This window comes from Streptopelia decaocto (assembly GCF_964273445.1).
Source record: "Streptopelia decaocto genome assembly, chromosome: 6".
In the NCBI taxonomy this organism is placed as follows: domain Eukaryota; kingdom Metazoa; phylum Chordata; class Aves; order Columbiformes; family Columbidae; genus Streptopelia; species Streptopelia decaocto.
Window position 1 is genome coordinate 24,938,969 of NC_138660.1, and position 13,925 is coordinate 24,952,893.

General features: G+C 38.8%; 1 protein-coding gene across 5 annotated transcripts in view; it reads left to right on the forward strand.

Moving 5' to 3' along the window:
- ARMC8 (armadillo repeat containing 8) overlaps window positions 1-11,243 on the forward strand; it is a 64,900-nt gene extending 53,657 nt beyond the window's left edge. For all 5 annotated transcript variants that reach the window (XM_082055178.1, XM_082055182.1, XM_082055179.1 and 2 more), the window contains 10 exons: window positions 926-1,008; window positions 1,276-1,357; window positions 2,142-2,228; window positions 4,016-4,108; window positions 4,500-4,649; window positions 6,057-6,152; window positions 7,476-7,571; window positions 8,039-8,111; window positions 8,840-8,933; window positions 10,600-11,243. In XM_082055178.1, coding sequence (XP_081911304.1) covers window positions 926-1,008; window positions 1,276-1,357; window positions 2,142-2,228; window positions 4,016-4,108; window positions 4,500-4,649; window positions 6,057-6,152; window positions 7,476-7,571; window positions 8,039-8,111; window positions 8,840-8,933; window positions 10,600-10,633 — 888 coding nt within the window. In that variant the 3' untranslated portion in view covers window positions 10,634-11,243. The remainder of the gene's footprint in view (window positions 1-925; window positions 1,009-1,275; window positions 1,358-2,141; window positions 2,229-4,015; window positions 4,109-4,499; window positions 4,650-6,056; window positions 6,153-7,475; window positions 7,572-8,038; window positions 8,112-8,839; window positions 8,934-10,599) is intronic.
- Window positions 11,244-13,925: the final 2,682 nt, after the last annotated feature.

A 13,925-nucleotide genomic window follows, 5' to 3' on the forward strand; every position in this document is an offset into this window, starting at 1 on the left:
GAGCGAGGGGACTTGCACTGGCATAGCAAAGCAGTTGTCGTGAAGGAGAACAAGCTCTGTTGAGACATCACTAGAAAGAGGCTGGATGATTGGAGCTCTCATACAGTTAAACATTTCTGAGGAGAATGGAGGGAAATTCAACAATGAATGATTAAAAGCATCATTGCTTTTTAAATGAAGCATGGAGTTGCAATGTCAAATGTGCTGAGTACAGGAGGCAGGAGAATTTCCCGAGTTTCTCTGCGGGTTAAAGGAAAAATAGAGGGAAGAAAGATGTGCAGAGGAAGGAGTCGGGAAATCAGTGTTGAAAAGATAACTGGCAGGAAGATTTATCAGTGGGAAACCATTCAGGATCTCCAGAATTCGAACCCATACACTTCTGTTGTGTTGCAGGATGAACTTATTTAGTTAATAACAAAGATCCTCCTATCAAAGCATTGTTTTTAATAAGTATGGGGGTATGTACATGACAAAGTTGATCTGTTATACAAAAGCCATCTTTAGTCTTGGTATTAACTCCATTTTATCCTAGTCTTAAGTGCTCGTGCTGGCCATGTCTAAATATGGCAGATGAACGATGTGGTTATTTTTCTACAGCATGTCTCTCATCTGTAGTTTGTATGTTTTGTGCACTCACACATGTTCTCTTTTGTTTTAATATGACATGAAGGGTAATTTGGATAAATATAACCTTGATGATTAATAAAATCATTTTTAAATAGTAGTGGAGCATGAAATGTAGATTTTTTTTTTCTAAATTGTATGCAGATACACGTTACTTCCCACTTAATCTGGGAAAACAATGTGGCTTGCTGCTTTTAGCGACACTTTTTAAATGCGATATTAAAAATGTTGCAGACAAAACAACAACCCATAATCGCTCATATTATTTTATTCATATAACATTAATTCCCTTTTGCTCCAGATCATTGAGACCGAAAATATGATGGACCGTATTGTTAATGGCTTGTCTGAATCCAGTATCAAGGTGCGATTAGCTGCAGTCAGGTAGGAGGCTTTTCTCATTCCTACAAATACTTTTGTTCTTGTTAGAATTTCTGCTAATTTTTCACAAGCTAATCTGAAGTCATTCCTACTGTTGGAAAGTGCTTTGGGCAAGTTATCCTGGGCTACCACCTTTTTTTTTCTTGCTATTTACAGTCTACTACTTACCACATTCTAAGCTGAGTCTTTGTGTAGAAACAGTGTATGTTTTACAGTAGGGTACGTGTGAGTGTGCATGTTTTACAGTGGAGGTTTATTTATTTATCCTAGATGTTTGCACAGTTTGTCCCGTTCTGTACAGCAGCTCAGGACAAGTTTTCAGGATCATGCTGTATGGAAACCTTTAATGAAGGTAAGTAAAGGAAAGTCTCAACTACTGGAGTATTCTGTTCCGTTAAAGGAGTATATGGCATCTCTTCAATTTCTATAGCATCATAATAGAAATTACCTAGAAATCAAAATTCTGTGACCTAAGCGAGTCGTAAATCAGCGAAAGCCAAGCAGCAGCAAAGAGGACTGTCGGGCAATTATCCCACAATTCAGAATTCACAGTCCCCTGAAGGGGCTTGGAGGGGATGGTTTGAATGCTTTAAGAGTTTGTGAAAGGCCAAACATGAAAACATGAAACCTTTGTAAATGTAAAACACACAAAAAGGATGGGATTGCTTGAAGGAACACAACTAGTACAGAAGAGGAGAGCCATGGAAAGAAAAAAAAGCAAGTGTGGATGTCAGACTTCTGTGTAAAAGCAGCTGCTGGCAGTTGTTCTTTTTGATATGTACTAAATAAGCTGAAGTCAGAAACCTGTATGTTTATTCCAAAACATGTTAATTCTTAATAGAAAAAATAAAACTAATATTAAATAAAGGTAAATTAATTTTCAGTCAAGATTAAGAACAACTATGTAAGTCCTTTCTCTCTCCCCAGCCTGTAGAACTGTATAAGCCATAGAAGAACGTCTAAAACAGTAGGAGTTACATAGAGGTACTTTAGTGCAAGTCACTGTAATGCAGTAATTGTTAATATTTACGGTTTGCTCACTGCTCTGAAACCAAAGGCGATATTCCATTTCAAAGTGATCCCTTCCTTGTCCTACCAGCTAATGGAGATTCCTCGCTTTCCCTTTGTGACTGCAGGTGTTACAGAATGCTCCAAATGAAATTCTCATAGTAGCATCTTCCACGCTATGCAATCTTCTTCTGGAGTTCTCTCCAAGCAAGGAGGTCAGTATTTATCCACAAACAAGAAGAAGAAGTAGACAAAAGTGAAGTTATACAATGGTTCAATAAGCATAAAGGTATCTTAATTGGTAGCCACTGCTTGTGAAGTGTTACAGAGCTGAAATGTTAGGTAGACTGTATCACTGATAGCTTGTGATTTAAAAAATCTGTTTACAGTGCTGTGGCAGTTAAATATGGCTGGTTAGTTAAATGTAGTCTCTAAAGAAAAGTAGACATAAAATTTTGGAATGTTTTACTTGTAAAACATTAAAAAAATCATAAGCAAGAAGAAAACAAACTGATAGTTGGCAGAATGATCCATTGTCTTAGAGAATGACTGCTGTGATCTTGAAAATGCTGGCATAGCTGAGTCTTGTGGATTTTATTGTTCTTGAATGAGTAATACAGGATATCTGCTCTTGAGTTCTGCAATGTCTGTATTCCATACAGATCATACAGCCGTATCAATACTGGAACAATTCCCCATGTCTTAAATATCTCTTAAGTACATTTGCAAGAGTGTGGGACATGTTGGCTCCTACTTTGGATTACCTCAGTTTGATCAGTTGATCTTGATGGTTTTAGTCAGATCTGAGAGACAGAAAATTCCCTGACATAACCCCAAGCACTGTTCACTGGCCCCTGGGCCTTCTCGTTCATACTGCACATGACACTCAGCGTAGTGTTTCCACTTCACGTTGCATTGAAGTGCTGACTGTCAGGACACATGGTTCGAGTAAAAACCATCACTGCCAAAAGAAAATACTGCTTGTACAAAATGAAGGCGTATTTAGAAGTGTTAGATTTGGAAGCATCTATAAACCATCTTTATTTGAGGTATCACCTTTTTTTTGAGATAAGCCTGTTGTTACAACGTGCAGCCTTTTCCCTGATGAATTCAGCTCTTAAGAGGGTTAGAAACCACCCAGCTTCCCCCAAAACCTTGATATGCTCAATTATTCACTGCTTTTGAAGCAGTAGCTTCTGGAAGAAAGGAGCACCTTGCAAACTAGAGCAGCGTAAGTCATTGGACAAATCCTTTTAGCACAAGCACTTCAGCTCTTAGATGAAACTAGTACTTCAAATTCAGTTCAGGTTGAAAGCGGTTGTTCCAGACTAATCTACTACATGAATCAGTTTGAAAGAAAAGGTGTATGTGTTGATATCTTTCCTGTCATTTAAAGATGCGGTGCTACAAAGTTTTACATTGCAGTCTTACCATCAAGAACAGTCTCCAGTTTTCTTTATCATGCTAAAGTTCTTCTGTTGGATTTTAGTTTGATCTGATTACTAAACACAAGGGTTAAATGTCGAGAAAGATACAAAGTAGCTTTCAGTGTTCTTAATCTCTTTTAAATGGTCACATACATCCCGCTTGATACCCAAAGCGACTGTGATTACTCAGGGAAGACTTTTTGGAGAGCAGCCCCAAGCTGCAAGTTGTTGGGGAAAAGCTATTTGCTTGTGTGAGTGTGGCAGATGTGTGCGTAGTATCACACGAGTGTGTGTGTATATACAAATACACACACACAGCTGTGTGTATATATGTGCAGGTAAATGGATACACATGAGATTAAAGCAGTCTTGACCTGAGTTTTTCATGGAAACTTACCTTTAGTGCTCAAGAATATAGGATATGGCTTGGACGGTTTGTATGAGTGGACTGGACATGTTGTAAACTCAAGAATAAGATACAAGCAAGACTTTTGTATGATATTCAGATTTCTACCTATGTCTAATTAGTCTAAGTAGTGTTTTAAAGATATTTTTTTTTCCCCTCTTCATTTTAGCCTATTTTAGAATCAGGAGCCATAGAACTTCTATGTAGTTTAACGCAGAGTGAAAATCTTGCCTTGCGAGTGAATGGCATTTGGGCTTTAATGGTAAGTAGAACACCCTGATGAAATCCCACTTGTGTTTTTGTGGTGTATATAACTCATCAGTAGTTATTAAAAACAACATACCTGAAATCTGGCTTGTCTTTCCACCTAACTACAGAGGAAAACAGTATCAGCCTGGAACGTTTCATCAATTAGTCCATAAAATAAAATAGACTCTTCAGTTCTGATACCAGTTCAATTGCCAAGATCGTTCGGTAGCATGCCAGGGGACAAATAAAAGCAGATAATAACCAGGTCAGCCGTGTAGCTGTTCCTCGTAAATTACAACCTTTGCATGATTAATTTTAGCAAGGATATAGGCTTGCAGGTCTATTAAAAGAGTGAAAGCCCAGGTTTAAGGTAAAAAAAATAAAGCAAAAAATGTCTCTTTCAGAATATGGCATTTCAAGCGGAACAGAAGATCAAATCGGACATCTTACGAGGTCTGAGTACAGAGCAGTTATTCCAGTTGCTTTCTGATTCCGATGTAAATGTTCTGATGAAAACTTTGGGACTGCTCAGGAATCTTCTGTCCACTCGCCCAGTAAGTAGAGCTGCAAACAGACCTTCTGAAAGCTGATCAAACATGCAGACAATACAAATTAATTCTTGATTGTTTTTGTAACACAAGTTATGTTTCTGTTTAATGTTCGATATATTGCTAAAGCTGAGGCCTTTAGATTTATTCAAGTATCTGTAACCAGTTGTACAAATCGATGTAAGAAAATATGTGAAAGAATTCTCTACGTCTGTGAAAACTTTGTAATTATTATCAAATACAGAACTAGGCAGTTACATTGAATGTTCAATGTCCTTGCATTTAGCTTTCAGCAAAGGTGTGTTCCCCTGTGAAGAATGGAGAGAAATCATGCAGCAAATGTTTTTAGGGAGGGAGAAAAAAACCTCCCAAGCCTCTACTGTGCATTTACCACATATTGTGTTTCTACCATAAAAAGGTCACTACAAAAAATCTTCTGATATTTGTGCTCCTTTAATCTCAATAACCTTCATAGAAAATTAGCTCTGTCTTAATGTGAAAAGATATTTAAAACTAGTCATTCATTAAAATCACCCTGAGGTCTGAGAGCAAAGTCTCATTATCAGATAGGGTGTTCTTAGCTGAAACTGTGTCCCAGCTTCACCTACTTCCTGTAGGATGTTTTAGAGCCAGAACCAGCTTCTCTCATTCTGTACCCAAAACTCCTTCCAAAATAACTTACCCAACACCTTTTGAATGAAGTCCCACCATTAGCAATTTTAAGAAATCCTACAAGAATCTGTAACGTCTTAAAAACTTGTAGTGTGCCGTGTGCGGGTAACTCTGGTGGCTGTTTGCTGCCACTCTGGAGTTTTGCCATCAGTTAATACAGCAGATCTATTTTCATCTTTTCCTGTTACTCCTAATGACTGATTTTATTCTAGTATAGGTGTTTCTAGTCTGTGATCAAATCATCTTTTACCTGCAAATCTCTTAACTTGAGACAGTTTTCCTAGATGACAAGCGATGTACATGGCTTATTTCTGTGAACCCTCTCAGACTTGCGAAATGTGGATATCGGACCTGCTCACAGTGATCAGTAAGAGCAGCAAATACCAGATAAGAAACCTCAGTTTTCTTACTCCATTCTGATATCCTCCTGTTACCAGGAACGGAGAGAAGTGGGTTTTATTTAGAGCTCGTGTCCAGCAGGATTCAGTCTCCGTGCAGCTGGGAAACCAGCCTCTTTCCTCCAGGTGACAGGGAGAGCAGAGCCAAGCCCATGTCTCAAACAAGACCAAGCTTCAGATGAAGAGGAATATTGTGAATTGTTTCTGCTGTGATGGGTTCTTGTTTTTGGGAGGCGTTGCTTTGTGCGATGCTGCTCCTCTTTACAGTTATTCAGTAGAAAAAGGGATGCCCGTTCTTTGTCTGGAAGGTTGCGCTGACTGTGTTTCATCATTGCTTTGGCAGCACATAGATCATATAATGAGCACTCATGGGAAGCAAATCATGCAAGCGGTGACCCTCATTCTGGAAGGGGAACACAATATAGAAGTCAAAGAGCAGGTACCCTTTTTATTTCATGTTGTCTTGGCAGAATAATATTTAAGAAACAGTTAAGAATGCTTATTCTTAATGGGTCAGCTGTATTTGAGGTTATGATGTACTGTGAATATTTTACTGAGATTTGTCAGACTAATAACTTTGAAACCTACAAGAATGCTCTTCTTTCTAATGGGTTATTACAAATGTGTTTGAATTGAATCCAGAGTGGGTTTTTTTAAGTGCAGGTTTGGTAAAGAGGAGGGCGCTGTATGTGAGAAAAGAATAATTAAATCCAATTGCCTGGCAGAAAGGAGACAGTAGGAATAAGGGAAGAGAAAGAAACCACCAGGATTTTGCACTGGGGAAAGTGTCGTGGTTCTTTGCTACTGTATGAGTGGTTGGAGCAGTCAGTAATGAAGAACATCATCATTGCCTGCCTCCTGGCAGTAAAACATGCGGTGCTGGGAGATGGGGTAACTCAGCTGTTCCGCAGGTAGCAAACACACAGCAAATGAGTATAAAAATACAGCTAAATCCAGGCTGGTCTAAATCTCTGCCCAGTGAAGAATGGACTGAAGGCAAACAGGCCTTTTGTGGCTTTTTAAGAGCAAAATTAGAAAAAGAAACAAACAAAACCAAACAAACCACAGACTGACGTGAATGCAGTGCAGCTCAGACACAGGCACCACACAAGTGCTGATCATTCTTTGGTGCCCTCCTGTGGTCATCCCTGCATGTCCCACAGCAATTTGGGAAGGAATTTGTAGAGCATCTCCCAGTGTCTCCTGAGAACCAGGAACGTTGCCTCTGCAACTCTTAATGCCATGTGCCAACATGGGCTGTGTTGTGTCAAGCTTATGCTGTAGATTGGCTTCTCTGCAGGTAATAAGTATGATGAATCTTCTTGAAAAATCTTTACTAATCCAGCGTATCAGCAGATAGGCTTCTGTCTTCCCTTTTCCTGGCCTGAAGAACTAGATGGTTATGTTTGTTTTTCCCCCTAGCAGCTGGTAAATATTACACTGCTTTATTTTCCAACTTGTTTAATCTTTTCTGTATGCTTCGTGTTTCCATGGCAGACTTAAAATTTAACTCATTGAAATTAATTAATGAATGTTGGTTTGTAATTTAAAATGGCAATAATTGATGTTTTTTGCCAGGGCTGTTCAGCCATAGCCGTTAACTCTTTGGCATTGGCCCCAGATGTAAGCAAGCGGGAAGCTCCAGATTAAAGATATTAAAACTAATTAAAGAAATCATTCAGCACAAGTTCAAAGCTGTCAGGGAAACTCTGTAACTCATGGGATGTGATCTGTAGCCAAATAAGTTTTTTCTCTCTTTCAGACACTATGTATACTTGCCAATATAGCAGATGGAACAACGGCAAAAGAACTGATTATGACCAATGATGACATCCTGCAGAAAATCAAATACTACATGGTACGGGGAATCTCTCTTAATGGTTTTATGTTGGCCCTTTGCAGGAATGAAAAGAGGGTACTTCAGCATTTTGTCATGTATATTATTCAGTATCATGTCCTTAACTTCCATATACCTGATTGTATTTAAGAAATCATGTGGTACAGAGCTGTACTCAGGTTCTGATGAAAATGAAATATCTGAGAATGTTATAGTGACTTAAGTAATATCTGTAACAAATCTACATGGAAAATGTTTCATGATCTTGGAGAAGACGTATTTTATAGACCTACATAAATATTTGGAAGGAATTGATTGAATGCTACTCAAGTGCCTTATGTTATGGCACTGTCTTTGAGAGAAGCTGCAGATAAGAATTAGTCTCAACTTTGCTACCTTATTTGTTACATTTGATGAATGCCAAAATGTAAGTCTATGAATTTCTGAATTTCTTCTTCTAAATTTGAGTATTAATTTTCTATATTTAGAGTCATTCAAATGCTAAACTCCAGCTTGCTGCCATGTTCTGTATATCTAATCTCATATGGAATGAAGAAGAAGGTAAGAAAGCTTCATTATTAATACATATGCAAGTTACTGTCCTGATGAAGAGGCTATTTTGCATAATAATAAATATTTGCAGTGCACAGCACAGTGGGATCCAAAGCATAAAGGGAGACATCATTATAGGAATGATATGGAATAAGTGAGAGTGGTCAGGGGGACATTGAGTAAAGCGTTGAGAGCTGTTCTGGGGTAGGAAGGGGAGACACAAGAAGAATGTGTCAATAAATAGGAGTTGATCGTGGGTTTGGTTTGGTTTTTTGTTGTTTTTTACACTCTATGGTGTAACTTATTCCGCATTTCTCAGGTCACAGAACCTCATTCAGTGTGTGACACTTGGCTGTGCTGCTGCTGGCCCTCTGCTCATTGTACTGGCATTATCCAGTGCTCTTGTCAGACTCAAAACCACCTCCAATTAAACGTTCTCTGCACCCAAAACAGTGATGAGAATAAAACACGAGGTCAAGCTTCTGACTTCAAGATAAAACGTGTTCAGATTTTTGCCTTCAAAATTTTCTTTAAACATATGCACATGGAGTACAAATAAAGAAACTAGAGCTCCCTTGGCAAGCAGCCACAGCTGAAGGAGTTTTTCCATTGCCATGTTCTAACTGAGCTGTGCTCCATACCCCTCCTTTAAGGTGGTTTCTCCTACCACTCCCTTCTTCTGTTCTGCAGACGTTTATTTTTGATGCTGATCCCAACAATGTGATTTATTGTTGCAGGTTCACAAGAACGCCAAGATAAACTACGAGACATGGGAATAGTAGATATTCTACATAAATTGAGTCAGTCATCAGATCCCAATCTGTGTGACAAGTGAGTATAAAGAAAAATTCAAAAGGAAGATTAGAGGGAAAACTTTGCTTTTTGATAAAAAAGCATCTTGTTTTGAAATCTTTTTATTACAGAAAAATTCCCCAGAAAAACTGTGTGTCACTGCACTGACTTTTATGGTATATGAAGAAATTGTAACGAACGCTTACTTAAACAGCAGGTTTTGTATTGTTCAGGAGTAACAACTTTTGCTGATTTCTCAACAGTATAAAATAACTATACTTAAGACTTTTCTAAGCCAGTGGAAGGTTCAGTCTGAAATACCACTGATACACAAATATTTGTGTTTGCCTTGGACTATTAACAAAGTTCAAGAGAATTGGAACAATGGTAAACTGTCTCGTAACACTATAAATTACAAAGATAATACAGGATCACCACTGTTAATCTCAAATTTGTTTAGTGTGATTAAGCTTAACCATAACTTTTCACATACCTGTTCCTTTAGTCATGTTACAGTATCTACACAGATCATCTACCTTCTTCACAAACACATATAACCAAAATAGCTAATGGCAGGTTCTGCTTTTTTATGTTAATTTTTTTTCAATTATCCAACATACAGTTACTAACAACCCATATTTCTTTGAACTAAAGGAGATGATCTGATCTTTGGAAGAGGTCATACACAGACAACACAACTCAGAACCGTGCGGTGCTTTAAAATGCATGAAATTAGGGTTTCTTGTTTTTATGAAAGCTATTCCAGTCTTCTTAGGTATGTTTGTAGTGAAGTTAGGACTTCTCTGTTGAAAAATGTATGCCAAAGTATCAATATTGAAGGTGGTGATCAGGAACATATACATATCAATAAACAGGCTGATAGAAAATATGGAAAAGCTGAACAGGGTTTTCAAACCGTGAGAAATAGGAATAAAACTGAGACCAGTAAAAATACTTTCTGGTAAATGAGCATTTCTTGTCAACCCAGTCTTAAAACACTTAAGCCTTGGTGTGTGTGGGACGAAGGAGCAGAGCTGCTCGGTTCAGGTGGTAGGAGACACTGAATTAGCTCAAGTGGTGGTGAATCTGCAACGCTGGACTCTGGGGAGGTGTCCTTTTCTTAACCAAAATGTTACACAACGTTAGGTTATGTAAATTCTAGTATTGCACTGGCTGTTGCTTCTTTTCTCCCTCTCGCCTCCTGGTGTGTTTTTGGTAGGAGCGGTGTTCCTGCCAGGACTAACATGCTTTTGGCATGTTCTGAGTTACAACGCCTCTTCCATTTCTCAGCTCCAAGACATGCTTCTCATGCTACATCTGTGTTACAGAACAGTAATCGCTGTTCACTGTTCTTGCTCTTTTGGGATTTTTTTTTTTTTTGTAAGGTGTGTTGATAATGAGGTTCAATATACATCTGAAGCCTCAACACACTTGAAAGTTGCACAGTGAATGCTGAACCTGTAATATAGATAGTTAGATCGTCTGTTCTATTTCTTAGATGCAAGGTGGATTCTGAAATTGTTAGAGCCCCGCAGAGCAACTTCTGCACCAGGGGCTGGATCCTTCCAGGCTGAAGGAGCCACCTTGCTCGACTTCTTTGACCTCACTCATTCACCTCTTGATGGCACATCATGTATTATTTTACATAAAGCTGTTGATGATAAAGCGAAACCCCAACAATTAACAGATTGTTCCTTTGTTGCAGGGCGAAGACAGCACTCCAGCAGTATCTTGCATGATCAAAGACTAATTGAATCTATGGACACCCCTTAAGGAACAGCAGGAGATATTCCTGACTCCTTGTATTTGCACAAGTCACCTTGGGCTGCATTTTTCTCAGGTGCAGGGAGCTGCTTTGCAGAAACAGTTGAAATGATCAGGTCTCCAGTGCACTTGAGAATTTTCTTGAGGTAGTTTCTTTACTCAGAGGACTCTTGGGGGGTTGTTTTGGTTTTTTGGGTTTTGTTTTTCCTGAGCTACCTGGACTTTCGGATAGAACAATCAGTCATCATTTTCCTTTTGGGCCTACAATTTTCTGCTCTTGCTGCAGCCTGCGTGTGTGAGTGGGTGCGCTCGAGTGCGTGTGCTTGGGTGAATGTGTGTGGGTGCGATACCTCAATTTTGGTTTTGGTTTTTTTTTTGGTGTGTGTGTGTGAAAATCTTTTTCTACAGGTTTTCAAGGGTTAACCATTGTTTGCTGTACGAATACTTCAATGAATTATATACAGTTTGAACGAAATGTTATTTAAAAAAAAAAAAAAAACAACCACCAAACTGTTGTATCCCATAAAGTTTATTTTGAATTTTGAACAGATGAATGTTTTTAAGTAAAATATATGCATTTCTGAACTTGAGCTTAACTTACATTATACTTCCTTTTTAAAGAGAAAAATAGAGGGAGACGGTAGACCCCACATTATAAGCAGCACATTCTGTACTGACAAGGTCCAAGGATTCTTTACCACCACACAAGGTCACCTGGTACTGATTACATGCTCAGATCCATGGAATGGGTCAGCTGGATTGGTTTGGGTTTCTTCACATTTTAGAAGAAAAGCTCATACTGCAGAGTTTTGGACTGTTGGCCTTTCTGGAAAGGAACAGGTGGCTGCAACATCAGCAGGCATAAGCTATGGCATTAGGAGCCAAGGACTTGCTCAGATAACTGATAAGTATTTGCTGATCACTAATATCACGAAAGCGAACAGTATGTTGCAGAAGTTGTACTTCAAGAGACCAGAAGGAGCTGGCAAGCAGTGATTAAGGGATTGCTTTTGTTTTGCATCCTTTACCTCCAGATATAGTTAAGAGACTTCCAAATTATGTCCATGAATGATCAACTAGGTGCATTAAGCTGGGGAAGAATTGGGTTTTGGGTTTGTTGGTTTGGTTTCTGGGTTTTTTTTGTTTTTTAGCTCAGTAATGTTGCTACAGATTTTGTGTATATATGCAGATATACACACTTGCATGGATTTGGATACCTGGATAAGAAACGATGGGATTTTACTATGTTCAGAAGCCTAGATTGTCCATAAGTTCCTGAAATTGTGCCTGTAAGTGTGGAGGAGAAAATACAAGTACAAATGAAGACGACTGTGTAAGGTTAGGCTGGAATGTGAGGCCCCAATGGCTTCACAGTCAAATACTCACAGAAAGAAGTGAGGGCAGCAAGGAGTTCCCCTTAGTGCAGTTCAGGGTTCTTGCTTTCTTCCTGTATCTACTTTCTGATGTCAGTTTAGACCATAGTTTTAATAGTCAGAATCTCCAAACACTCTATTTCCATAGCACTAACAGGCACACTGAAGATTGCAGCCGATGTCTTAAACCAAATCTTGCTTTTGTTACATGGAACTTGAGGAAGGCTGCAGCAACAAGAGAGGTCTGTAACTTTGCTAACCAATTTTGATAAGTATCTTAATCTTCTGTTTCTAATCAGAAGGTCAAATTGTGATAGCCTTACTTTTTTCCAAGGTAACTACTTGTGTCAGAAAATGTGACCACAGTTTGGCCTGGAATTTGAATGTGCTGTGTATCAGATAACTGTTATCACTTGGTTGCAAAGGAGAATATATACATTTCATGTAACTTCTTCCACTCTTGAAAGACAAATAAAAGTGAGCACCTGACACTTTTTCCCCAGGCATTGCAGTAAGTGACTGGCAGTTTTTTTAATGTCCTTCTGCAAATTTTTGATGGTGGACTTTGGGGGCTGAACAAAAGGGAAAGTAAAAATGTGTGAGACCCTGATAAATATCAATATCTCAGAAATGAAGTCCTATTTATAAAAGTCAATCAAATGTATTTTTGCTTGAACTGAGAAGAAAGTTCCAAGGCAGGAATCGCAAATGCAAAACTAGAGCGTGCGTCTGACTTCTCTATTTGCACTCCTGCTATGTACGTTTAGGAGCTCCAGTTCTTACATATCTCTTATTGTCTTCCCCCAATTCACTTTTCTAAAAGCAAATCTGAGTTTGATTCTATAAAACTTCGGTGCCTAAAGGTGTTCAGAAAAAAGGTAAGTATCTGTACATGTTTTGAGGTGGTTTCCTAAAATTCTACCAGAAAAACTAAAAAACAATGCTCAGACAATCTTATTGCCGCATGAGAACGGTTGACGTTTTCCACAGATATTGATAGGGCAAACTGTTGGATGAGAACATTTTTACATTCAGTTAAGCTTTGTGAATAACTTTTGATGTTGCTATAGGTATGTACAAAAAGAAGAATATTGTAAATAAAAAGAACTTTTGCCAGAACATCTAGATTTTTCTCAGCTTCATGGAGGCATCTCAGTTTCCTGTGCCAGCGTCTCTACAGACTGACAGTCGCCAGCCTGAGATTTGCAGGGGGAACAGACTTGTTTGCTGGTCGGCCAGATCTTCACCAGCTTTATTTAGGTAGAAACATCTTGTGAACTGCAGGGTTGCTTGCAAAACAAGGCAAGCACAGAGTTTGTCTGGACGCAATACAAATCACCAGGATTTCTGCTGTTCTTGTGCCGTTTCTCTTCTAAAAACCAGTCCTAATGAATTTTGCTAAGTGTGTCCACTCTTCATATCTTCGCACGGCGGTGGTTGTCCTTCCCTTGGAGGTCACACGTGTCAAAAAGTGAATAGTTATGCCGCAGGTTTGGCGTGCTGGTTGGCAGACAAATGGGACACTTCATTGCTCCCCACCACCTCCAGTCCACAACTGGAGTAGTCTCTCCCAGACAAAGTCAAATGAGACTTATTTCGCTGTTTTTCCAATCACCAATTTGTGTTATAATAGTGGAATAAGCTAAGTGACCTGCTCAAAAGCATCTTTTGCCAGTGTATTCTTAAGGCAAACAGTTCATATTCTTTAAAATGTATTTTTACAGAAGTCAGCCATTGCAGCAGATGCTGCATGAAGAATAATTGAGGTGCATGAGATTAGATCCTTGAAGACTAGAAAATGGATTTAATAGGACTGTCTTTGGTAATCCTCAAGTATAAGTGCATGGTAGGTGTAAACACGCAACATTTCAGTGGTGGTTAAAATCGTCAGACT